The sequence below is a fragment of the Echeneis naucrates genome, chromosome 13, assembly GCF_900963305.1.
Source record: "Echeneis naucrates chromosome 13, fEcheNa1.1, whole genome shotgun sequence".
NCBI classification, from domain to species: Eukaryota; Metazoa; Chordata; class Actinopteri; order Carangiformes; family Echeneidae; genus Echeneis; species Echeneis naucrates.
The window spans coordinates 5,379,412-5,406,530 of NC_042523.1; the positions used below are offsets into that span (position 1 = coordinate 5,379,412).

General features: G+C 42.4%; 2 protein-coding genes across 10 annotated transcripts in view; one reads left to right on the plus strand and one right to left on the minus strand.

Moving 5' to 3' along the window:
- aplp2 (amyloid beta (A4) precursor-like protein 2) overlaps positions 1 to 9,668 on the minus strand; it is a 50,106-nt gene extending 40,438 nt beyond the window's left edge. For all 3 annotated transcript variants that reach the window (XM_029516982.1, XM_029516983.1, XM_029516981.1), the window contains exon 1: positions 9,364 to 9,668. In XM_029516982.1, coding sequence (XP_029372842.1) covers positions 9,364 to 9,435 — 72 coding nt within the window. In that variant the 5' untranslated portion in view covers positions 9,436 to 9,668. The remainder of the gene's footprint in view (positions 1 to 9,363) is intronic.
- Positions 9,669 to 12,876: 3,208 nt separating this feature from the next.
- Positions 12,877 to 27,040, plus strand: prdm10 (PR domain containing 10). Of its 7 annotated transcripts, none has more exons than XM_029517959.1 (23): positions 12,877 to 13,139; positions 14,376 to 14,517; positions 15,079 to 15,240; positions 15,500 to 15,559; positions 15,651 to 15,755; positions 16,094 to 16,268; positions 16,635 to 16,876; positions 17,267 to 17,467; positions 17,729 to 17,801; positions 17,962 to 18,079; positions 18,205 to 18,325; positions 19,468 to 19,746; positions 20,106 to 20,450; positions 20,655 to 20,810; positions 20,898 to 21,077; positions 21,164 to 21,274; positions 21,471 to 21,671; positions 21,769 to 21,912; positions 22,069 to 22,239; positions 23,076 to 23,213; positions 23,401 to 23,578; positions 23,667 to 23,764; positions 25,337 to 25,525. In XM_029517959.1, exons 2-23 carry the CDS (start codon positions 14,446 to 14,448, stop codon positions 25,523 to 25,525), a joined length of 3,519 nt encoding a protein of 1,172 aa, XP_029373819.1. In that variant the 5' UTR covers positions 12,877 to 13,139; positions 14,376 to 14,445. The 7 variants fall into 7 exon arrangements, with proteins under 7 accessions (XP_029373819.1, XP_029373818.1, XP_029373820.1 ...); XM_029517958.1 differs by lacking the exon at positions 12,877 to 13,139 and adding an exon at positions 13,236 to 13,267; XM_029517960.1 differs by lacking the exon at positions 12,877 to 13,139 and adding an exon at positions 13,471 to 13,541.
- The last annotated feature ends 79 nt before the right edge of the window (positions 27,041 to 27,119 follow it).

Sequence of the window (27,119 nt, forward strand, 5' to 3'; positions counted from 1 at the left end):
AGCATGCAGCGCCGTGCGGCTGCTCCCCGGGACCAAGCGGGCTGGCAGACAGGCAGGCAGACTTGTCAATAAAGGAACCACAGTAACAGGGCACCTCGGTGAGGCCTCCAGCCCTGTCACTGACGTCTCTCTCAACAGCCTGGTCCCCCTCAGTTAACGAGCACGTAATTGTTAAGCAAGCAGAAGAGAAACTGAGGGAGCGCGGGGGGGGGGGGTAGGAGACAGGAGAGGTGAGGGGTGCACAAGGACAAACTGCTCCAGTGAACAAAGTAAGACATAAAACAGCCAATTTGTCCTGAAATGTATAGTGTAGTACAGTCAGCAGCGAGAAGATAGGCTGGTTGGGGGGACACTGTGTCTAAAATGGACGGACAGGGGGGGGAACGCTGCTCAGTAGGAACGGACAATAAGAGTGGGGCGGGGAGAAGCAGTCTCAAGGACAACACAGAAATATCACAACTCATGGCTACAAAGCAGCCATGAGTTGTGGAGGGGCCAGAAAACGGCAGGAGAAAGAACAAGATCAAGGACATAAAGAGATGATTCCAACTTATCAGACGGCCTGACATGATAGCAAATGACAGCTGTGCTGCATTGGAATTTGGAGAGAATAGAGAAAGTCGTTGACCTTAGTAGTGACAGCGTGATACAAAGGGACAGATTTTTCAAATTCTTCAATTTTTTAAAAAAATTTATCATCTTTATCATCTTTGGTTTGATACAACAAATCCACAGCAATCCACATTGCAAACACCAGGCAGCATGCAGAGTTACACATATCTGCACCATTAGTGAAATAATCATTAGGCACAAACACCAAATGTTCAGTTTCTCAAATGTGAGGCACTGAAAACCCGTTAAGCCTGCAAGAGTTCACATTGAGACAGCCAAATCCTCCCCATATATTCTAGAAGCCCTGTGGACACGATGTTAAACTGGAATTTTTATTTTTAAAGTAAAAAAAAAAAAATCACCACTGCATTGCATTCAAATTTTCAGTCGCAATGGCAAAATGAGAGAGCAGCTGAGTTTAACTCTTGTCCCTGCATGTGGTGCCACTCTCCTCTGACCACCCAGGCCGATTTTAAATGAATCTGTGCCCTGATTGCATAGCTCCCTGCTCCCTTTTCTCTCCTGCAGACTCCAAGCAGTGAAGCAGAGACACAACCCACATGTCTGCATTAGCTGCATTGCTCCAGGCAATGCAAGTGAGGCCATCTTTACCAGGGGAAAATGATGGATGCGATGTAGACGTGCTTATCTGTCATTAAGTCCATCTCCGCCCTCCCCCAGCCTCTCTGCAGGGGGGGGGTTCAATCAAACTTGTGAAAAATATAACTCCAATGGGACATGCTGAGGCCAGAGGCTAATCAGTCACATCTCTACAGCGAAAGCACAGGCTTCAGAGCAAGAGCATCACCCTCTGGGCCAGTCTACTATAAGCACTTTTTCTCAATACTCTGACACCCCCCCCCCCCAATGCCACCTGTGTCTTGTCCTAAAGTTTACATCTTTATTCAGACCCCTCTGCTGCAGCTTGCTACTTCTCTAAATTCAAACCAGAATAATGACGGACAATATGAGGCAAATCCCTCGCATGACTGGCCGGCGACATCTGCTTGTTACCTCAATAATAGCGCAGCGATGCTAAATGGGTTTGCGAAACATAAGGACGGGATGTGATGAACACTGAAGGGAGCGGTTGGAGGGTAGGTGGGGAATGGAGGGGTGGAGTCCAGTAAAGGCGGCTAGCTACTCAGAAGGCTCTATAATTAGCTGCAGAAGATCAAATGACTTTTAATGGGTTTGTCTGAAAACAGCAGACTATTTCAGATTTGTGCTCGGAGCTATATTCATATCTCATCAAACTAATGGAATTCTCTGGAGTGCTTGATTGGTTTTTATCTCAGATCAAAATGGCTGATAGAGGTGCATGACTGCCACATTCATGAACTGCAGATTGTAATAAAAAAAAAGTGTCATTTTAGGGACTTATTATTTAAAATGGAGATGGTTGTAGCAAGAAAAAAAAAAAATACACATGACGTTGGAAGACACGAGCATGCCTTCAAATCCTGATGTGACAGCATTCAGAATTCACGGCTTAGTGCACAATCATTGTTACTGTAAAAATAATTTCCAATGGATGTTTCCATGAGAATGGGGCTATAATAACTTCTTGTGATAGATAATGGAAACATCTACTGGTGATTAGTTAGAGACTTAATAAGAGGAATACTACAAGGATAATTCCAGGGTCATAGCTCAGCCGCTGCTGGATCTAGGTGGAGGGAGAACTGGTTCAGAATGGTAAATGTGCTGCCTACGATCAGGACTTGAGTGTGCAGTTATACAAAGCATACACACCAATACAGTAACAGCACAGACACACACTTGTGGAAACAATGTTATGATTAATCATGTAGTTAACCACCAAAATGTTGAAAGAAAGAATCAATTTCTTAGGTGTTGCATTAAGCAATTTAAATAACTTTGTGAATTCTACAGTGATTGAGAAAAGAAATTCCAAGTAATGAATCAATAGCCAAATAGACAGATTCTTGATCTGTCCGGGATGTAACCGGCCACTCGACAAAATATCAGCAACCCTGAAGAGTTATCAGTATATTGAATAGGTGGAAATTAAATTACATTTCACTTGTGAGATTGTTGTTTATGCCTAAAAATACTTGTGTACGATTGTTGCAGTGATAATTAAGGGACCCACAGCCAGAGGCAGACTGGAGAGTTGCTGTACATGCTCTCTGTCTCACTCTGTTTGTATCCTTTATTTCCCAGGGTTTCCTGCCAGCATTCAAGTTACATTAATTTCCTCTACTCAGTCATCTTGACTTTTCTATTTTAGACTGAGGGAATTTAGTCCGGTGAGCTCTAGCCAAGTTCCAATTCTCATTTATGTGTTGCCTCAAATTATACTTTACACAACCCTTCTCCTTACTATCTTGCCTCTGTGAGGTCAGGGAGGGGTTCTGTAGGATTTAGCTTTTCCTCAAGCATGAACACCTCCTTTGAATTAATTACAGTGTAATGTGAGGAGAGAATTTGATCAAATATCTGATATTTCTGCTCAAAATAGTCATGGTGCATTGCTGGATCTTCCTTCCTCTGTAGGTGAAATCGCCCCCTTGTTCTGTCTGTGTCCCATGATGACTGTCCGACGGGGCTGCTGTTTGTCCTTGGCCACCTTCTCCTTGAGAAAGTGCTGTATCAGACAGGCTGCTAACAGGGCTGTCACACAGCTCGAGTACCAGCGGCGGCAGAGGCAGAAGAAGCAGCAGTGCAGGCCTCTCTCTGGGGGTATACACTTACACCGCACTGCTTCTATCTTTTACCGCTCTGACATTTCCATCCCCCACCCCCCTTCTCCTGAGGAAAAAATGAATAAACTTAAGAGAAAAAAAAAAAAAGGAACAATATAGAGTCCATGTTTCCAGTCTGGATGATACCATTCCCACCACAGGCACAGGGGTATGAGACAGGAAGGATATGAAGGAAGATGGACAGGAGGAGAGTTAACATGTTCTGTTTTCCCTGGCAGCTGATGGAGTATTGGAGCTGCGTTGCTCAGCAAAACAGCACACTACAGCAGCAAAGCAGCCTGCCAATCAACCAGCCTGCTTATCAAGCTAGGAGCACCACCTCATCCCACACTTTCCTTCAGCTATAAAACTGTGGCACTCGGTGTTATCTGCATACCTGGGTATGCAGATAAGTTAGGAAAAGAACCTGATTCACCTCAGAAAATATCCTCAAAGTATCCAGGAAAAAAAAAAAAAAATAATCGAAGGTATCCAGAATGCGATGCCAAGAGCAAAAAACATCAGTAGCTTCCCAGCGTGAGACAGAGAGCCCTACCCACACACTCGAGCTCACAGAGAAAGAGATGCAGACAAATAAACAAATCAACAAAGCGGTAAAGAAAAACACATCAATTACAAGTGAAGTTTGGAAAACTGGGTCTGATTTGAATCCGCTTGTTCGACAATAGAGACAAAATTCAGTTGAAGATATTTGAAGATTCTTGGTGAAACACTGAAGAAAAAAGATATAAAAAAAAAAAAAAACAGCCCTTGAGTAATTTGTGCTATTATGTTTTCTGTTGCAGCTGAGCACGGAAACAGTGGGAAACAATGCCTGGCATACAGTTAACTGGCTCTTCGATCCTCAGCTGCCTGTCTCCATTTCATCCCACTTATGCAAAAAAAAAAAAAGGCAGATAGGCTCTAATCTAGTCTGTGTGTGATTCATTCCTCTTACAAAGCTGCGTGTACACACCTGAATAGAACAAGGTGGGGGTGGGGAGGGATTGTAGGTAAAGTCTTTTTCACATGCGGACGAACGGGGACAGGGGAGGAGACAGATGAGGCCATAAGCAGAGGTACAAGTACACCATAACTCATAGATAGAACACCAGATATTTTATTCATGGGAGAAGAAAAACTCAAGCAGCAAGAGTGACTCACAGAGCTACAGGGATGGACACACACACACACACACACACACACACACGCGCACAGGCTGAGCAGGAGGGGTGACAGGGTTTAATTCACCTCCTTTGACTGTCTTCTCATTCTCAAACAGCAAATACATTAAAAAATAAAGTCTGAAATGACAAGGCTTCCTTCAAAGGGATTAAAGGGGATGTTTTTGTCTACTGAACTTGCCAGAGTGTAGTCAATCTCACTGCTATCACAGGAAGAGAGCTGCTCGCAGCACAATGCAGCAAACTGTTTGCACTTCAGGCTATGCATTCCTGAGCACTCTGCCACATAAACTGACAATAGCACACAGCCACACTGAGCCTGACTGATGTTGAAAACCCATGGATACAGGTGTAGTGGCTTTCACCTTGGACATGCATCCATGAGGATTGTCACGACCATGCACGTTGTGCCATCATATCATAGGCCTGGTGCGACTCAGGCAATGCACAGTCAAGAGTGTGCCGATATGAACTCATTCACTCTGTGCCAAGTCCCCACCACCCTAAATATGGGATGAGAGGATTCAGGCGCACAAACACACTCTGTGCCTACACAGATCGACACAAACACACACTTCCAGTTGCAAAAAAAAAAAAAAAGAGGGCAACTCTGCTCACTCATAGTAGTTCGAGTGCACACAGGGCCTGGGAGACAAAGCCTGGCATCTTGAGAACAAGTCTTGCTTGATGAAGCCTCTCTATTTAAATCCCCAGGATGAGCTGAGACCATGTCCGTTGATGGAAACACGCACCGGCTTGGAGGAAATAACAGCCAAGGCAGTAAGAGGGAAGACGGAGAGACAGACAGAGAGCAAATTGCTGATGAACTGAGTAGCGAGAAGGTACATTTGAAAAAAATGAAAGGACAGCGAATAAGGGCTTAGATTCAATCAGACATCCCTTCCTACTGTTAGTCACAGAACATAGATCACACCTTGAATGAACATCCCCGATACTACACACAGGCAACTCACTGTGTTCTGTGATACTTTGAAGTCAGTTTGCCTCTGCAGCGTGTGGAAATGAGGGTTTGACTGATCGAGTGGGCGAGTGGGGGGAGTGAGCATATGAGTGTATTAGCAGATAGAGAAGGGAAGGGTTCTGGGATTAGCACCTCTCCCTTTGCAGATCTATAAGCACCCAGTGTTTCTTGTCACTAAGAGGATTCACGGGGATACAGGGCTGTCCCAACAATTGAAAGCAAGGGTTTAGGTGCTAATCTACAAATTCAAGGGCGAATGAGACTGATTCTCATCTGATGGGGCACATGTTGCTGCCTTCATCTTGACTGACACAGCAGAATGTGAAGGTCAAAGAGGCAAATTTTGTGGCTCAGAGGAGAGAGAAAAAGCAGCCTGTGAAAAGGCTTAAATTATGGCCCACACCCACAAGGTTGTTTTGAGAGATCACTATCAAATGAAAGTGCCGCTGATTGTTGTTTTGGATTTTTATTCAGACGTGAAACGTCACCAATGAGCTGCCTTCACTCCCATCTCTGCTCAGTATCTTGATCACCTTTGAGTGGTAGCAACACCCTGGGCTGTAGCTGCTATTCAGGGGACACACAAAAGGCCCTGACAGGGAATCATTCAGCCCTGCTAACAGAGGGCTCCATAGCACCCGCCTCAACAATCACAGCCAACTGGGGGTATTCAGTCACGAGCAATTGTTCATTATCAGCCCATATCCAGAGCAAATACGCACATGAAAGCACGTACAGTAGGAGCACATATCAGTATCAGCACTTGCCCACAAGCACAGCCAGACATTTGATCATATGAGCAAAAACGCTGATGAAAGAGGACTGTAACCAAAGCAATACACACAACAGTCATTTTTTTGGTTTGTGCTGAACAGATTTTTTCTTCCTTCTTCAACCCAAGTATCCAGCATTACTGAACTTCTGCAAATCAGATCTGCTTGTCCACTCTGACTAGCGTCAGGCTCCAACACACTCACTGTGATCTTAGAGCAATTCCCTTCCACACAAGCTTGATCTTGCCTTTAATCTAGACATGTGCTGATGTATTTAATGCTACAGGCCAAATGGAAGGAAAACACCCAGGTTTTGTTTTTTTGTTTTTATGACAGGCAGAAATTGTCTTGAGATTGAGTTGCATAACACTCATTTCTATGCTGTCACAGCTGCGATCGTCTCTGCTTGCTTAAATCAACAGAGAATAAAATGTACCAAATGCATGAACTGTTCCACATAGTTGGTATTCCATGAATCCAATGGGAGCCATACCAGCAATTGCCTCAGTGTGATGCAATTTTTGGAGTAAACCTCCGATTCTGGCCTGTGTGCTATCTCTTTTCTCAATACAAAAAGGGGTATAAAACAAAAAGATGCAGAAAGTGAAGAGCTATAAAATGCTGGGGCAAAAGCTTTTTTGAAGCGACCGCCGACTGGAAAGCCTATGATAGAGAGTGTGTGTTGGGGGAGGAATCACAGCTGAAGAAACAAAGGCTCACAATCTGGCATTCTCACAGGTATCTGACAAAACAAAGCCATTTGCACAGCTGAACTGGCTGGGTGATGCAAAACACTTAGAAAAAGAAGAACCGCAGGACAAAAGGGCCTATTGTGGTCTGGTGACACCTCTGCATTGACAATACGCAAAAAGGAAGGACTGAGGGTGGCGACAAGGGCGAAGGGGAATAAACCACCCCTGACTGACACAGAGAGTGTCCCTGTGGAGCTCTTGGCGGCTCGTAAATTCAAGCTCAAGGTCTTGGTTGGAGTGGGTCGGGGAGGATGAGAGCAGTCAGCATGTCAGCACAGCAATCTACACTTTGGCTGTGTGTCCACAAGCTCATCAACGGGGCCCAGTCTGCACACACCAGCAGCTTCTCTGACAAACAACAGCAACGGTCAACAGCCAGCAAGTCGCTTTCTGGCTGTCTGAGCCTGACAATGAGTTACCAAGAGCAAGGGCAACAAAGCTTTGACTTCACTAACTTCCGGGCTGAGGAAAGGGCACTGTGAAGTTTAACTCGGTTAATCTGACTGCGAATGTTTAACTTCAGTTAACTGAAGATGTAATCCGATTACCTTTTTCTGAGTAGCCATGCACCATGAGATCTCTTTGTGGAGGTGGCTTGATCATATTTGTGTGTCATTTATTCTAATTTGCTACCACTGTAATTCTAGGTCTCAGGTTTCCTACAATCAGCAGCCTTTTGGAGATAAAGGAGACTAATACAGAGATATATGAATATCCATATGCATGTACATCATGTTTTACTGCAAATAAAAATGTCACATAAACAGAGAAAAAAAGCCTTGCCCTTGAAGATAGCCATTGATTAAACCACAGGAGTCCTTGCACATGACACCGAGTTAAAGCAGACAGCAGCCCCTGTACATTTCTCAATTTAATCTGGGTGACTGATCAAGAAAATTCACTGATTTCATCCATTAATCATCTCAGAAGACTTTGTGTAATATCGATTAGCGCGTCTGTGCGCCTGGGAGGGTTGACTGAGGAGGCAATCATTGCAGAGGGGACAAGTCTTCATAGAGAGAGAGAGAGAGAGAGAGAGAGAGAGCAGCAGCATAGATTTTGTTGGGGACATAATAACCATTATTTCCCACCACACAATGCCAGCCAATACTGCCTCAAAATGGCTGAGGTTTTTGTCACAAATGGGAGCTGGAGAGAAACATTCCCCGATAATCACTTTGTGCTGCAAACAACAGTGCCAGGAGGAGATGTTTTCTTAAAATGTTTTGTCATGGTTGTCTCAACAGTGAGCAGGAATACTTGTGTTTATCCCTCTGAGTGGGAGGGTGGGTGGGTGGTGGTGGTGGTGGGAGGTGGCAGGGCTGTCTGCTCTGAAAATGGGTGCATTGTCATCTGATGACACACGCGCGGGCGCGCACGCACGTCTGGCACTGCAGGCTTCAGAGTCTAGGGACAATAACTGAAGATCCAGCAGGAAAGTAGGACATCAGGTAGGTGCGGAGTGTGTGCACGTGCATGAGTGGGCGTGTTTGAACAAAAGGACCTACATTAGGCCTGATTGGATCCAACAAAGGCTCTCTTGCGCCGTATTTGAGTGTCTCCAATTATATGAGGCCTACAGACAATAAGGCTCTGAAAATATGGCACTGTGACTCTTAATAGTTATAGAAATAGGCCTGGCTGCTTCACAGGTGGGGTTAAAGAGGGCCATCCCTCATGGCACATGGAAAAATTGGAATTTAAATAAGGTGGTAAGAGACTCCCTCCTCTGTGGTAATGCACGCACACTGTGGACTGGAACCCACAATCATGAAGTACAGCAGAGTGTCCGTGATCCATTGCAGAGGTCCCGTGTGTCCCCCAGAGGCCTGACAAAGCGTCCGTTTTGTCTTTCATTTGATCTCTGCAGCAAACCCTTGCTGTAATCTTGTTAGAGCACCTTCCAGACCCACAATGTTGAACTCACACCACCAAACTGCAATCAGAGCTCACAGAATGATGTGGGAACACACCATGAAGACTATCTGACCAAAATCCAGCCAGCTCTGGCATTATATCAGCTCCTGTAAACACACCGTAAGCCCTTAAACTCTTCTTACAAGCAGGAACAAGTGTGGTACAAATCCCAGTATTATTGAGTGGAAGGATCAATTCCACTCCTTGTGTGAGAACCTCGTCTGGGAGAAGTAATCAAAGCTTAATCAATGTTTTCCACCAGAACATCACGCGAGAGAAAATAGTGCGTTTCGCTGGCAGGATCATCGGAGCTTGCCCGCAAACGCCTCACATGTGAAAAAAAAAGAAGTGGACAGAAATAGGCCGAAAAGATTTCATTTTCCATGAGCAAAACCTGGTGCACAATAAATCAGGAGTCACTGCAGATTTACATACCTCGATATAGCCGGCCAGCGCTGGGACCACAATGCCCAAAATAAGGGCTGATATCGCCGGGACTGAACCCATCTTCCAGGATCTCCGATTATTCTACTGTAAATAAACTTAGATCCTATGAGCTATACAGTGCGTGTGGGCTGACGTCCGGGGGAATAAAGAGCGAACCAAGTCCGGGGAATTATATAATAGTCTATCCCGGCAAACGGGACGGGTCCTACTCCGCTTGTTTTGTTCGCCGAGCTCGACACAAAACGTTGGAAGTGGATCTGCTGGGTCGGTCTCCTCTGGAAATGTGGAGTGTGTCTGCGGCGCGGCGGCTCTGCCTCCTCCCTCCCTCCCCGGGGTCACCCGAGCCCCACAGCTGCACGCTGCGCCCCCCGGCGGGCCGCATCCACAGCTGCACGCCCCTTCACCGTGGCATGCGTGCGGTGGAAGAAACACACCGTCATCTGAAGGATATCTCCCTTCTTCTGCGCGAATAAGATACTTCTGAAACATCTAAAACAAACGAACAAACGAAACATTTCGAAGTAGCTTGTGCGGAATTAAAAAGCGTGGAAGGGCTCTGACCGTACTTTTCAGATGCTCTTAGTGTGGGAGAAACGCACACAGGGACAATCAAAGTGTGCAAGGAGGCCCACATGGATATCCAGTATAAACAATAGCGACAACATAAATAAACATAAAAGTAAGTCTATCGTGTATGATCCAATAAGGGATAGACAAAGGAAGCAGCAACAATGGGCACAGCAGAAAATGTCTCTATACAAGTCAACCAAAGGAAAACAGATGGAGGTTATGGTGGTCTTGTCCTTTCAATGCACAGGTGTATACACAGTATATACAGGCTGCTAGTTGATGGATGAAACACATGTTATTACTTTCATCAGAGTGATGGATGGGGGATGAAGCTGTTCTTGGGTCAGGTTGTTCAGATATCCTCTCTGTAACACTGATCAGAGCAGGTTATGTCCGGGATGTGAGGCTTCTGCAGTGATGTTTCCTTCCTCCCACTTTCTGATTCTGGAGGTGTACCAGTCCTGGATGGTGCATGTACGTCGGCTTCATTGATCTTTGCTGCAGTGACTGATAAACCAGACAGCGAATGATTTGATGACTCAAGTGTGGAACCAGATTAACAGTTCCTGAGGCAGGCTGAACATCCTGAGTTGCTGCAGGAAGCACATCCTGTGCTTTTTGATGACTGAAATGCACCAAATCAAGTAACATATTCTTCTACAAACAAGAACATATCGACATCAGTGCTTTCGTAGTAATTAGTAATGCTTTTTTTAAGTAAATATGTCAATGTATATATCAAACAAAGTGAAAATGCTTCATTAGAAATATATAACATAGATTCTCTATTGCCATAAAAGTCATTTAAGATCAGTTTCTAAATACGATGTGGCATTATGTCATATTCCAAAACGGATCTGTCTAATAACAGTCTACCATTATAAAGGAGCAAAACAAACAGGAGTTTCCATGAAAAATCTTAACAGGTCAAGTATTTTGAATCACCAGCTGTTAGACAGGTTAGAACAAGTTGAAATTGAACATGCTGACTCTAATCTTGTGACATGTCAATTTGAACCCAAGGTGCCTTAGTAAAATTACCTCTGGAAAACTGAGCAGCTCCCCAGGTAACAGTAGTCCAGGGAGAATTAGACATGAAATCCTACTTTAATTTTTTTGTCTATATATGGTGTTTGTTTAAATTACTCAAATGCCACATCCTTCCCAACAGAGCCACGAGAAGCTATGAACTGGAATTTAACAAATACTTTGTTGTGTGTAGTGTTTGTGTATTGTACTGTTTTGTGCAGAATAATCAAAAAATATTAATTTTAAGGAAAATTCCCTTGTCATAAACCTAAGAACGACCAAATCTATGAGGTTTTGTTAAACTTTTTGCAAATGTTTTTCCTCAAAGTTCTTAAAATCAGTGTCTTTCTTTCATGGCCATATATCATATGAGGTATAAGGAACAAAATGTGGAGAAAGATTTGCCCATTAATTAATGAATGACTCACAAAACAAATGCATATTTATAATTTTTCTCCAAATAACCCCCACAAGAAAAGAAAAGAGAAGAGAATAAAAGTGATCTGGATTAATCTGGATTGATACAAACCAATTGCGTCTTTTCAAACCTCTGTGGTTAAACCTTAATATAAATCAATGACTTACTTATTACTTACATTTTTAATTCAATAAAATTATACATTTCTTTTCATAAGTTAAAGGGATAAACTTGCAAGGTTCAAATATATGTATATCTGCGTTCAGTGATTCTCGTGGTATATTTGTTTTGACTGCACGGTCCTTTGGTATTTTTTTTAGCCTTTATGTAAATATGTATATTTTATTTCTTATTTTTTTATGCTATTTAACACTGGGTGAATTTCCTCTTTGGGATCAATAAAGTTATATCTTTCTATCTGTCTATCTACTATTGGGATTGGGAATATATCCATGTGTATTTACTAGCGATCACTTTAAGCAACTGCCGTTTTAAATGTGTCAAGTAAAGATTGACGCAGACCTGACAGCATGCCTATATTTTCAGTGCGTACTTTCAAAATAAAATCTAGAGCAAACCGAAAAATAACGGGTATAGCAACGAACTGCTGCTGAGTAATCTTTTGGTGGCACCTTGTCTTCTATTGTAGCTTTTATTTATTGCCTATCTTATGAGGTTCATGGGCATATATTTGTTTGGCCCCTAATGACCCCTGTGCTCTGGCACCCAACAGCCATCCAAAGTTTGAGAGCTGAACATTCAGCTCTACAAATATGAAGTGTTGGTCAAGTAAAACATGGATCACAGGGATAAACAATGGACATATCTCACCAAGTGCTTACAATGAAATAAACACAATTTGAAAGAACAAACCTTTAAAAGAAATGCAATATTTACTATAGTACGTACCATTAATCTGGAACTGAAGGACTGAAAAACTGTGAGCAGTTGTCTGTTTTGAGCAACTGGAAATCCAACATTAATGGCAGGGATATTTTGTGTATTGCCTATTTATTCATTCCATGGTGCTTTGTACTGTATAACAAACTATTGTTTGGAAGAAAAAAATGATCCTTTGAAATAGAAAAATTAAGGTATTTATAAATCCAATCCAATCAAAAATAAATGTATTAACATAATGGCAAATCATAAAAGTTACTTCATGGCACTCATATAAAAGCAAATCTAGACCAAACCCTTTATAGGATCACTTAAAGAGTGAAATCAAAATTTAGACACAACTGATAAAATCCTAATCCTGATTGATGTCGCTGAAATATATTAAGTATAAAAATGCACATTATTACTGTTAGGTCATTGTATTTTGAAAACGCAAACCGGAAGTTAGTGGAGTGGCGTGTGCTTTTAATTGTTGCAGTTCCTCTGTCCCATCGCTGGAGGGAGGTACACCCTCGCGATTCAAGATTGCACTTTATTCAACCGTCAACGCCTTTATTTTTTAACAAGACAATTTGTTTTTAGTTCATACTTACAAAGTGGAAGTGGAAAAGCATTTCGTTATCAGTAGCGTTGTCTCAAACAAAACGTGTTAGCGAAAAGGTGATTTATTTATATATATATATTATTTTATTTTTTTCAAAAATCGCTTTGGACAACAAATTGAACTCAACTGGACAACTTCCGAGTTTTATTTTTTAAATTTTCTACAACAACAACAAAACCAGAATGAGGATTACCAACACCTTTCTGGGATTACTCTTTCCACGTTGCTGTACAAATTCGGCAGGTAAACCTTCATTGTGAAGTTTTTCTCCAAAGTGCATAGCTACCAATCAGGAGCCACGCTCCCGCGTGTTGCTAGGCAGATTATGTTAATATATGCAATGCAGCCATCTCTGCAGCTACCATTCTGAGGTAAGAACAAGTTGTACGTTTTCCACAAAATGTAAGAAAACCGGAGATTGCTTCACTAGCATATCTGTAGCTCAACTGCTCGTTAGCCTTTCTGTTAATATAAATTAAATGTGCGGGGTGTTTTGACGCAGTTGCAACGCTAGACAATATATTTTTTTTCTCGTTGGGTCTCTTCGGATGTGGTTGTTGTTGTTAGTCCCACCCAAAATGGTGCCCGGTCTTCCTTGTTCACAGTAGACTGGAAGGGCTGGGCTCAACTCGAATTGGGGGACGGGTGGGTCTAGCCAAATAAAACGGGCCTTTGCAGCTTCTAAATCACTTCTGTTAAAAATCGCAAACTGTAGCTCGCGTACTGGGGGCTAACTACTTATGCTTGTGGGCATGGTTGCTGTTACATTGGGGCTAAACGGCTGTAGTGCTAATGTTACGGTGCACTAAATGCCCGGGTTTCTACGGCGCTGTTTTTTGTGGTATGGTCCGGTTGGGACTGAGAACCTGCGGGGTTAAAGTAGGGGGGGGATTGAATTTATTATTGATTATTCAAGAAGGATGTCTGAACTAGTTGACGGAGTTCCGACTTTCCCCGTGACTTTCATGCCGAAACGCGGTTATATTTAGACGCTGTTTTCCGTGCGGCCTCTCCAGCTAACGTTGGCCGCGTTTTCCTCGGTACCCCCGCTGAGGCTCCTGTGTGACCGCTCGGGCTCGCAGTAACATGCTGCCTTATTTTGGAGTACAGGTCCTGACAGCACGGGAGCAGCAGAGTCCAGAGACCCCGATCCTCTTCCTCAAAACCTCTTAGAGTCTAAATCTGTGCCATTTACCTCAGAAATGACTGCTGGAGACGCTCACTGTAGCGGCTTGACAGCTTTTACCGATACAGACAAGTCTGACATGTCACCGTTGTGATAGTGGAGGCTACATCACATAAAGATTACTTGAGATTATATACACATTTCTACATCAAATCTTAATAAACCTTTATGATCTACCAGACAAAAGCAACACTTCATATTTTTGCTTTTGTGTCATCACAATCACATTTTGCTTCTGGTCACATTGCTATGTTATGATGAAAATCAGATCCTCCTGTGTGTGTGCGTTTCAGGCATCCCTTGCTGTCTCAGGAGCAAAGGGATCGGTGACGTGGTTGGTGACAGGACTGGCACACAGCTGCCATGGAGACCAAGCAGGAACCTTCTGCAGTGTGGAGTCAGACTGCGAATAGTGATTCAGGCAACACTACACAGGTCTGAACTGCCTCTGAATGCCTTTTTTTAGAATCACAGGCTATAGGAAGATGCAGCCATTTCCACACATCAAAGGGCTATTAAATCATCTCAGAATTTTGTTTGACACACCTTCAACTTCCATTGCGGGAAATGTAGCTGTCTGAATCCATAAATGTATAATCCATTATTATATCTTACATTAAGAGAACAAAGTGGAATTTTGCTAAGTACAGGCCCCTTACATGTGTTTTCCATCACCAGTACCATCAAATAGGCATCTGATCGATCCCAGATTAATTCTATGTCATGACAATGAATACAGCCAGAATTCTTACTGCCAAGCAGAACATGGAGAATATGACCCCATGGAGCCCTGTGCTCAACATCATCAAATCATTTCTTAAACATAAAGTGCTCATGGCTTTACACTTGAAAGCATCCTCACTTTGTGTTTGTTGTCTAAACCTTTGTACAGTAGACAATGTGGTTAAAGCACTGGCAGATCAGTGTCATGGAGACCCAAACTGATCATGCTGCAGTTGGTTGAAAGCCTTCTTGCCCATAAACACATGTTTGCAGGTCCATTTTGAAGGTAGCACTGTGGCCCAGATTGTGTACAGTGGAGACCAGGGGGACCGGGGACAGCAGCAGGTGGTTTATACAGCAGATGGAAACTCCTATGCCTCTGTAGAGTCAGCAGAGCACACACTGGTCTACATACATCCTGCAGATGGCACTCAGGTAAGAAGGTTTTTATATTTTTTAGATGACAGTTGTTGATGACAACTATGTTAATGGTCAGTTGGGGTTACTTGTTTTTCAAGGACACCATGACAGTGCAGTGGTAAACCTAGCTTTATGCATTTAATGTGTCAAAATGATATCCATTTCATATGTTTTTGCTTTTGTTACTGGTATATATTTATTAATATGTGAAATCTGTAGCATGCATGTTACTCCTCAAAGTTGTCTCACAACGTTCTGTTTCATTTTGTTTCAGACTGTATTTGCTGATCAGCCACAAGTGGCTTACATTCAGCAGGATGGCACCACTCAGCAGGTAGGTTTGGCAGGCACTGTGAGGTGGCTAGCTCACTGTGTGAGAGATTATTTTTCATGAACAACCATGAAAACCTGAACTTCATCTTTAGGTCACAGTTTTGCTGCCAAGTGGACAGAACATGAATGCTGCCAATCTGCATGTTCTCAGCAATGTAGCAGAGGCTCCACAAGCCATCCTGGAGCCAGTGTCCCAGGTTAGATCAGATTGTTTGTATGTGTGTCTGTTGACCTATCTGTTGAAAAGCAAATAGTGCTTTCTATTCTGTATTGTGCATGCCACAGGGACACAAGCAAACACAGGCATAAATTGTTTTCTGGTGTATTTGCACAAAGATGAGCTCCATTTTTCCATTAAATACATTCAAGAAACAACTACAACTAAGAAAAAATACATTTATGCTTAAAAAAAAAACCCTTGTTGTCACCTTATTGCATGTAAAGGGGCCAAACCTGAAAATGCTAATTCATCAGTGTTTCAAATATAAAAATAAGGAGAACAATGTTAACTCCATGAAATGTTCCAACAATACAGGAGCAGCTGTCTGTGTCCAATTCGCTCACCTCAATGGCAGACATTGCAGACCCCCCCAGCAGTCCCCTCGGGGCAACAGACTCCACAGACGACTCTGATGAAGAAGATGATGAAGACTCTGAGATGGATGAATGGGAGCCTCGGCAACCTCAAGCATTTAACCCTCACAGCCTCTGTGAGTCATGTCCATCCCCCACAGCTACGACAAGGTTATCTGTATGTCACTTTAAGGACTCTGTCCGTCGTTTGGAACAGACAGGAGAAGATGTCAAGCACACAGTAGAAATCACAGCTGTTGTGGGCATTTTTTGTCAAGAGCAAAAACAAACAAGCTTGTAAAAAAAAATATTCAATGACACATTTTTAATATTGATTTAAGAAGAAAAGCTTCATAACTGCATTATTTGATGCAAAGCTGTTGTACTAGATGGTCTATTTTGCAAAAAAAAAAAAACAAAACAAATCTCATGGCCTAACAGTTATTGTATCATCTTTTCATGTTATTTGGTAACACATATTTTTCCTTTTTGTTACTACTCAGGGTGTGAGGAGTGTAATACTTCCAATCCATCAGTCTGTCTGAATCATGGTCCTCTACATCCCATTCCCAACCGGCCAGTGATGTCTAAGGCTCGTGCCAGTCTTCCTCTGGTCCTCTACATCGATCGCTTCCTGGGCGGGGTGTTCTCAAAGAGGCGCATCCCAAAACGCACCCAGTTTGGTCCTGTAGAGGGACCCCTGGTTCCTCAGAGTGAGCTACGAGAGCACTACATTCATCTGAAAGTAAATCAGCTAATTTCTGTTCAATCACCATATTGCTATTTAATGGTATGGAGTAAATTGCTGTTGAATTATGTGCATTCACCAAGGTTTTCTGTTTCACCCGAAACAATGTTGTTTTTGGCTATTTGGTAAAATATGAAATATTTTATTTTATATATATTATTTTATTTATAAATATTTCTTGGCTCCATGGATTGTCAAAAGCCAGACTGACTTGGTCTTTGACAAAAGCAATCACAGGTTTACATTTGTATTTCTGCATCCAGCACAGGAACAGAAAGGGCATTTATTGTTGTGAAATTGAATAAAAACTTTTTTGGGGGGGAGGGGGAAAGCATGTACAACGTGATTTCACTCCTTTTTGATCTGTTTTTGTGCTTGCTGCTGTAGCTGTGTCTGCTGGACGCAGAGAAAGACGGAGAGAAGACTGACGACCTGTGGTTTGACCTTTCTGACGAGGACAGCTGTAACTGGATGATGTTTGTGAGGCCTGCTCAGAACCACCTGGAGCAGAACCTGGTGGCCTACCAGTACGGCTCAGAAATATTTTACACAACCATCAAAAACATCCAACCTAAACAAGAGCTCAAGGTCAGTCCTAGGAAGTGCAGTTTAGTTATGTTGCATATAACACCTGCTCCCCGTGTTTCATTATTCATGTCTGACACCTAGCAGACCGGAAAAGTTAGCGTCTATCTGGAGGAGAAGTCGGATTAAGTCAAAAGTCAAGACATCTAGAAAATGATGCGCCATATAATTAACTGTGGAGCTGGTATACACAAACCAAAGCTTGAAGAATCATTTCCAATTATGAAATTATAGGATGTTTTTAAATGAGATTTCCCTCTGCAGGTGTGGTATGCAGCATCATATGCAGACTTTGTAAATCAAAAGATCCATGATGTTACAGAAGAAGAGAGAAAAGGTAAATTTCTGCACATTGCTGCCCTTGCTTTTCCTGATATCAATACCATGTCTCAGCCCTTCCGATTGTATTTGCATATGTCCTATTACAACTATTCTAAGAGCAGCAGATGTAAGTCGCAGTGCCTCTCTCTGGTCCTCACTTTCTGTTGTTTTTCCAGTGCTGCGGGAGCAAGAAAAGAACTGGCCTTGTTATGAGTGTAACCGCCGCTTTGTGAGCTCTGAACAACTGCAGCAACATCTCAACATGCATGATGACAAGATAAGCTCTCTTCCTAGGTAGAAGACCTTTTTTCTTCACCTATAGTAATATAATTTTTTATAATAATAATAATGATATATTTTGGCTTCAGTTTCAACCATTCTAGAAGCCTTAAATCTTGATGGTATCATTACTCTTTCAGATCCAGAGGCCGGGGTCGTGGAAGAGGAAGGAAGAGATTTGGAACAGGAAGAAGACCTGGAAGGCCACCAAAATTCATACGTCTGGATCCACCTGTGGAGGTTGGAGCGGACAAGACAGCAGTAAGTAACTCATTAATACTTACTGTGTTGATCTAAGATGTTGAAAATGAAAATATTAGGCAAGGCAAGTTTATTTCAATATTATTTTACACAAAGGTCATTCAAAGGGCTCAACAGAAATAAAATAAGCATGAAATAGAGTTAAATTCACAAAGAACACTGCAAAAAAACACATAAATATGTTAAACAGATAATATACGATTAGAGCAAGGTCATTAGCAAGAAGATTAGCTCCTTCTGAAAGTCAGCTTGATGCATTGGGTGCTGGTTCCATTGGTGTGTAGCACAGAGCCATAAGTAAAACTTGTAATTAAATTTGTATCGAACTGGAAGCCAATGCTAAAGCCTGAGAAAAGGAATGGTATGCTTTTTTTTTTTTTTTTTTTTTTTTTTTCTTGTTGCCTTGCAAACTGCAATGACAGTCTGTGCCTATGTCTCAACTCTTTGTTAAGGCCCCTGAAAAAAAGTTGGTGATGTATTGATCAGTAACTGCAATTTTAAAAGCTATTTCAGAGCTTAAGTTCACACTCAGTAGGAGGTGTCTTTGTGGTCCTTCTGCTGTAACAGTATGCTGGTCAGACAGCTGACGTGTGTGTGTGTGTGTGTGTGTGTGTGTGTGTGTGTGTGTGTGTGTGTGTGTGTGTGTGTGTGTGTGTGTGTGTGTGTGCGTGTGCTTGAAAAGGTTACCGCAGGAAAAACTTTGCTCACCCAGGTGTTGCGTTTTACATTAATGACAATTTGAGCTGGAGATGATTAAAAATACCTTGTGTACTGCAGACTCATCTGACCTGAGACTGAATGCATATCTCCATTGCAGACACAGGCCTGTTGTTAGCATCTCTTAGGGTTTTTGACCTTTTGGAAAAGGGGCTTTAGTGAGAACCCTAGCAGCGCTGCTCTGAATTAGCTGAAGCTGTTTAATGGCCTTATTTGTAAACCCGTGAGGGGAGAGTTGCATTATTAACTGAAAATAAAAATTTTCATGATGTTTCCCAAAAATGTTGGATCATAATCAGTGTGACAGTGATAAGTTACCTAGATTTAGGACTTCAGCTTGTTTTCAAATGTTCAGCAGAAAAATTTGATAACTGTAATGACTTTTCCCCCTCCAATAAAAATGTCCAATTACCCTTTTGAATCAGGAGATGCTGGAACTGACGGAGAAGCAGCCCCTTGAGGAGCGAGTGGAGGGAGCTCAGAATGGGCTGAAGGTGGTTGAGATGGAGCCCGAGGCAGAGGCAGACGCCGGGGCTGAGGTGGAAGGTCAGCTCATTCCACCTGCAGGAGAGCCGATCCCTGAGTCTGTCACCCCTCCTTCTAACACAGATGTACCAGTTCCACTAAAGGAGGACCCAGCACAGAGCAGTCAAACAGACACCCACCTCACATCTCAGGACTTACGCCGTGCTAAAAGGATACGGGTAAGATGTGAGACAGTGTGCTGACAGTCTAAATCAAACAGTACTTTTGATTTAGTTTATTTTATTTGGTGTAGTGTTGATTTAATGGTTGGACTATGATTTGCTTCAAACAACGTATCTCTCTTCTTCAATATGTGCTTCCCTCAAAGATGGATGTGCAGGTATGTGGGACCTGTAAGAGGAGTCAAAGATTTCTCTTGTCATTTTCCATGTTGTTACTGTTCATGCAACGATTCAGGATATGCCTCCTCCCGCACACTCCATTGCATCATCAGCCCTTACTGAGTCTCAGCAAATTGATATCAGAAAACACCATCTGGGTTTCTTGTTCTTTCTTTCTCTCAATTTTTCTGTCTCAGAATGCAGCACTACAACACCTGTTCATTAGGAAGACTTTCCGTCCTTTTAAATGCACCCACTGTGGCAAGGCTTTCCGGGAGAAGGACAAACTGGACCAGCACCTGCGGGTCCACGGGCGGGATGCCTTTTCCTTTTCCTGTCACATTTGCAGCAAGAGCTTCATGAGTGATTCAGCTCTGGAGGACCACCTGCTGGTTCACACAGAGAACCGCTCCTACTCTTGTCTCCTATGTCCAGAAAGCTTTGAGAGGCTTGACCTGCTCAAAGACCATGTAGTGGTGCATGCTGTGGATGGCTGCTTCACCTGTCCCTCCTGCAAGAAGAAATTTACAGACTTCATCCAGGTTGGTAATGTTTACTTCATCAGTTCAGCAGTTTTTTACAGGATAAATACATTATCAGTGTATTTGGAAACAAATTGTCCTATACATGAATCCCAATCAAGCATTAACCAGATTAACCACTATCAAACACATACCTCAGCATCTGCTCAGAAGAGCAGAGACATAACATATTAGAACTGAGCATTAAACTGCTCTCTTACTTAGGTGAAGAAGCACATACGTTGCTTCCACTCAGAGAAGATCTTCCAATGCCCAGACTGTGAAAAGGCCTTCTGTCGGCCAGACAAGCTGCGTTTGCACATGTTGCGCCACTCTGACCGTAAAGACTTCCTGTGCTCAACATGTGGCAAACAATTCAAGGTAAGATGAACTGAGAAAAATTGTAGAGATAAGTCTGCAGTGCTGGCTTGGAAATCCATGACAATGATTTTTTTCTGTGATATTAAGAGGAAAGATAAGCTACGGGAGCACATGCAGCGGATGCACAATCCTGACAGAGAGGCAAAGAAGGCTGACCGACATCACCGCTCCAAAGCTCTCAAACTGAAGGTGCCCAGCAATGACTTTGAGAGCTTTATGTTCAAATGCAGAGTGTGCATGATGGGATTCAGACGTAGAGGAATGCTGGTGAGCAAACAATGCACAGAAAACTCTCTTTGTTGATGACTTACGTTACGAAAGCTTATTTTTGAGTGTAATTTATGTCTTTGCAGGTTAATCATTTGTCCAAGCGTCATCCTGAGATGCGTATTGATGACGTGCCTGAGCTAACGCTGCCAATTATCAAGCCAAACAGGGACTACTTCTGCCAGTACTGTGACAAGGTTTGTTTCCCAATCTATGTAAAAAAAATTGTTTGTTTTTTGTTACAATTTTCTCACTCATTCTATTATTTTACTATGAAATTTCTTCCAGGATCACAATGAAAATGAATGTGACAAATTAAACATGCTAACTTCTTCACCTTAATATCTGATTCTGATGGCAGTGACTCTCTCTAATGATCCGATCCCCGTGCAGGTCTATAAGAGTGCCAGTAAGAGGAAAGCCCACATACTGAAAAACCACCCAGGGGCAGAGTTGCCTCCCAGCATCCGTAAACTACGACCAGCTGCTCCTGGAGAACCAGACCCCATGCTGAGTACACACACCCAGCTGACCGGCACAATTGCCACAGCGCCAGTCTGTTGCCCACACTGTGCCAAACAGTACAGCAGCAAGGTTTGTCATGAAGCTTCATCTAAGTTCAATAAGTTCACTTGTGGCGTACCACTATCCTGTGTTGTCTGTCCTAACTTTTTGTGCACTTGTGTCTCAGACCAAGATGGTTCAGCACATCAGGAAGAAGCACCCCGAGTTCGCCCAGCTCGCCAACACTATTCAGGCTCCTTTGACAACAGCTGTAATCAGTAGTACTCCTGCAGTGATTAGTACAGACGGTACCACAGCTGAGGCTGTAGTGGTAAGAATGAATAAACATTCACGTTCAGCAAACAATGCTTAGCTGTTTCAATATTACAGATTGTGTTGTCATGAAAATCAGCTTTACATGAAAAAAGAAACAGAAAAGTTTGTCTAACACCAAATATTTTAACTATATGATTCATTTTCTCCACAGACCACAGACTTGCTCACCCAGGCCATGACAGAGCTTTCTCAAACACTGACCACAGATTATCGAACAGCACAGGGAGACTACCAGAGGATTCAGTACATCCCCGTCTCTCAGGCAGGAGGGACCCTGTCCCAACCACAGCACATTCAACTCCAGGTGGTGCAGGTGGCTGCGGTAAGACCCAGAATCTTATCTTTGACTGACAATCTCAGCATTCAAGCACAAAATTCTGTGATATTAACAGGAGTCCAGCCAGGAGGCAAGAGTCACTAACTGATGGTCCTGGATTGAAATTAGCAACTTTACGACTTGTATTGTTTTTTTTCCCTACCTCACTAACACAAATAAGATACTTGTCAGGAAGAATGTCTTTAGTACTGATGTTGAGTGTTCCCTGTCGTAAAATGATTAAAGCTTGATTAACCCTCCGGTCGTGTTCACCTCCCGCCCCTTACTTTAGTGTTCCTGGTGTGTGTGTGCGCGCGTCAATTCATGCACGAGTGGCATGTGACACTCAGGTCAGAGTGGGCCTTGCAAACATAGGCATCACATTTGCAGCATCTCAGACTTGTTTTGTTGTCTCTAGGGGCGTGATTTGCACAAATCCTACAAAGGTTTGTACAATAACTGGGCCACTGTGACCCTGGGCCTTATACTTAACTTTTACCTTGTCTTCCTTACGGTATGGAGGGAAAATTCCCTGACAATACTGACCACTTAGAGACTGTGAGGTTTGTTCTGCCTTTACAGTCAGATTTATTGACTTTGGGTTTTTAGCTAGGACTGGTAGGAACCAGCAGCCTCCATGCAGTACTGCTTTGGTTTAGAGGTTTCTGCAGCTTCTGCGGGATACTTCTGCACCTCAACTTCCCTTTCGTAAACACTATTGTTTGAAAATTTAGACACAATAGTCACAGTGCTTGATATAGACCGTGGACAGTAAGTCATTAACATTCATTAAAATATTGAGTGAGTTAGCAACAAATATTTATTTTCTCTGTCTTTCTCAGGCTTCCTCCCCACATTCACAACACCCAACTGTAGATGTGAGTCAACTACATGACCCACATGGCTACAGTCAGCACTCCATCCAGGTACAACAGATTCAGGTCACAGAACCCTCAAGCACTGGACAAGGTACCACCCAGGTAAATCTTTTTTCCTCTGACCCTCCAATAGGTTGATAAGTAAGTCATGAGCCATATTGTCATTCTTTATTCTTTATAATCCCCCCTAAAAAATCACATCCAACTTTGCTGCATGTTATTGGAATCAGCCAAAGTGTTACATTTGATCACAGACCAACTACCTGTCCTGGCTCTTATTCTCTTTCAGGTAACTGGCCAACCTCTAAGCCCCTCCTCCCAACAGAACAGTCAAGAACTGAGTCCTGCTCAGTTGACCCCAGTCACACTTGCGCAGAGTCACTCCCTGCAAACCAACAGCACCCAGCAGCAACAGGGGACTGTGCAACATGCTTACATTCCTGGGAACTGGAACTACAGAGGTTACCGTGAGTGCCACACATGTCATACTTGTACTATATTCTGATGGCTCAACGCTGTTTGATTCCATGTCAGCTTAATGTCTTGTTGGTACAGCATCAGAGATCCAGATGATGGCTCTACCTCATGCTCAGTATGTCATTGCTGAGGCCAGCACACCTGTATCTGGAGTGAACAGCAACCAGGTGAAAACGGTGAGTAAATACTGTGAAATTCAAAGAAGACCATTGCGTCTGCAGCTGAAGCAATTTATGTTCTGCGTAAACCCACACTACAGCTTACTGTGAACACAGTATGCCCATGGATTAATCACGATTGGGATTCAGAATAAATTTGTGAATTTGTCTTTTGGATTTATTTCAAATCAAAAGATGTTTAATAGGCCTGAGGGAACACAATGAGGGAACAAAATACTTCAGAACCATAGTTTGCCTTAAATATGAAATATAAAATATACAACTGCTAATGACTTGTCTAATGAGCTGTTTCAGAGGTTTTTTTTTTTTCTTCAAGTAAAAAAGAATTTCATTTAGTGTTTAACTAATAGTCCTTGTATCTTCCTAGTTTTACTGATGTAGCTTTTTTCCATTTAGTTCTGTTTTAACTTGTCTTTCATTTTATCTTTTTTTTTTTTTTTTAAATTTTAGGTTCTTGCTTTGTTCTTAACTCCAGTGTTTCCTTAGTAGGAGCCCCCTGCACCAGGGGTGGCTGTTGGTAGTGGCTGCTATGGCACTGTCTTGGGGCCCACTCTTCCCTGATGGGGTGGGGGGGCTGCTCAATCTGCCTGGCTGGGGGTGTGAGTCCATTTCAGTGCCCTGGCTCTCGGGACTGGTGACCGCCTCCTGGTGGAGATAGCGCTTTGTGATAGTGTTTGCTCTGGTCCTAATGTGTTCACTGTTATCATTCCCTTCTTATAATATTTAAGTTGCCATTTGTACAGGGGTCAGCATTAGGGTTGAAGTTTGTCAAGTGAACGTGGAGTAAGCCTCCAAGTGAGCTGATCCTAAAAGGCTAATGGTAAAATTTGTTTACAGCCTTGTACAAAAAATTCAAACAAAAAAAAACCTTGGCTGTTGAATTTTATAAAAAAATAACCCTCTTTAATGTTACCAAAACTTACATTTCCGCATTACTGGAGTAGTAATAGGTGGGTGAACATTCGGTCAGTGCTTAATTTGTCCGTGAAGATGTCCTAGAACATCGTGAGGGTACTGTTTGGGTAGGTCCTGTATCCTAGGCGGCAGCAGTTGGCGGGGGGTCGCCCAAACTGATTGCGTCATTACGTAATCTGATGATTTTTTTTCTGATTAAAATACATCCAAAATAGACAAGTGGGCGATCTATGAGTAACTTCAGTGAGAAATACAACACAGAGAAAATACGGATAAAATTAGATATTACACATAGTTTATTTACAGATTTTGATTGACAGAGGAGGGGCCGGATCCAATCAAATAGGTACTGGCACAAATTAAGTCCTGCATACGCTGGAGTTTCAGCTCCATACATAAGCCAACTCTTTGGACTCGGGCACTATCAAGATGGCTACAGTGGAGCATCCCACTTTTGGGATGTGTGGACATGTGGATGACCACACAAAGAACAAATGCCACACTGATTAATCTGAGCTGAGGAAAGAGTGCTCTCTACACCATTTTTGTAATCATTATTATTTTCCTAATGAGATTTACATTCAAGATAACGCAACATAGAAAATGATCTAAATTAACCATATCATTTAAGATGTTGTCATTCCTGTCCTGCAGACGCACTACGTTATCTCCGAGGGTCAGACTGAACTGGAGACAAAACACACTGTTCCTCAGAGCACAACCCAGGCCCACGCTGAACATCTGGAGCAGCAACCGACCAATCAGCAAGCCACCACGCAGTACATCATCACCACAACAACCAATAGCAGCGGCACTAGTGAGGTTCATATCACAAAACCTTGAACTGTGATAAACTCTCTCAGACTGATCCTGCATGTAGACCTCAGATGCTTGTACGCACATGAATGAATAAACACGTGGATCAAAACATACTTGGGTACATAGGAATATGACATTGGGATAAATAGGTAACCAGCACAGTTTTATGTGTTTGTCAACTGGTAGGGACAAAAATGGAAAGATTGAGCTGGAACTGAATACATAAATGAAAACAAAAAACTTGACTGAAAACTTAGTTTGAACACACAACAAGGGAAAGGATTTATTTTTTTCAGCAACAGTTTCAATGAAACTGTTGAAACTGTGAAGAACAAGAAATCTCATACAGGGTTCCTATAGGGGTTTGAAAGATCTTATTAAGATCTGGAAAAAGAGGAATAATTTTGTTGCTCAGTCATTACACAGTGCCCATTTTACATATTTGTAAAGCGATAGGCTTCTCATGAATTATATTATTTATAAATGATATGATAGAAACTCAGAACTTCAAAATATATTGTACTGTATAAAGCAGTCCTGCAAAATGCGTCATGTTTTTGTCCAAGCTAAGTACCCCATACTCCCTCTGTTGTATGTCTGCATATTCTTGCTGATACCTGAGGATACCTTGCTTTTCTCTTTCAAATATCTCAAATGTCTGTTTTTATGCACTTGCCGTTTGTCCTGGGTTTTCCAAAAATCGGAATGAACTATTTTTCTCTCTTTATCATTGTCACAACCACAACATATGTGTTTCTATAGTAAAATTTTTTAAAAGCCAACATAATCAGCTCTACTTTTCCAAGACTGAATGTCTCTCAATTGCATTTGGTTTTACAACACTTTTTTGGCTGTTTTTAAGCATATCCAGAAGGTAATGATTTCAGTTTCAATAGCACTAAGAAACTTCACTTGAAGGATAATGGCAGCAGACTTAAAAAACTGATTTAAGTGTGCTGTCACACCTGTAATCACACACACAACAGTGTTGTCCTGGAAAATATGTATGTCATTGCTGCAAGGTGGTTATGTGTCATTAAGTTTCTCTTAAAACCCCTTTTTATATTAAAAAGGAGTAGATGCATTTTGAAAGAATTTTTAATTCCCTGGCTCTCAGTGGAAGAAAAAAGGTTTCAGGTTTCTCTTTGATGCCCGTAGCATCAGAAAGAAAGCCAGTGTGTATATATCATGCCTATGTAGTAATCTGTTTTATTAACCTCCAAAAGACATTGCTCATTCTTGGGTATGTCTTCAATGGAAGCATAGCATTTTAGGATTATCATCAGAAGAGGTGGTGCCACCTCATATGGCTCAGACTTCCTTTGCATGTAGGTGAGAAAGGAGATAAATTTGTTCAGTTTCATGCTTGTGATAACTTCCTCATTCCATGCGTAATTATTTTAGATGAAAAGCAAGTTTCTCAGTGACAACACAGGTAACAAATAGAGCAGTTTTAAAGTTCTGTTAATGCCTAAGAAAGTGCTATTGTACAATGTAAAATACAAGCAACATAATGGGTTTTTTTCTCATAAATATTAGACCATTAGACATTTCCATTTGGTCCTGATTGATGGCGTTCCTGTTGTCACTCCAAGATGGCGGCCTGGCTAGCAGCTTC

Coding starts and splice junctions, on each gene's coding strand:
- prdm10 (XM_029517963.1), top strand. CDS start 14,446: ATGGAGACCAAGCAGGAACCTTCTGCAGTGTGGAGTCAGACTGCGAAT. Junction 15,756..16,093: donor TCCTGGAGCCAGTGTCCCAG/GTTAGATCAGAT, acceptor CCAACAATACAG/GAGCAGCTGTCTGTGTCCAA. Junction 18,080..18,204: donor AAGATAAGCTCTCTTCCTAG/GTAGAAGACCTT, acceptor TTACTCTTTCAG/ATCCAGAGGCCGGGGTCGTG.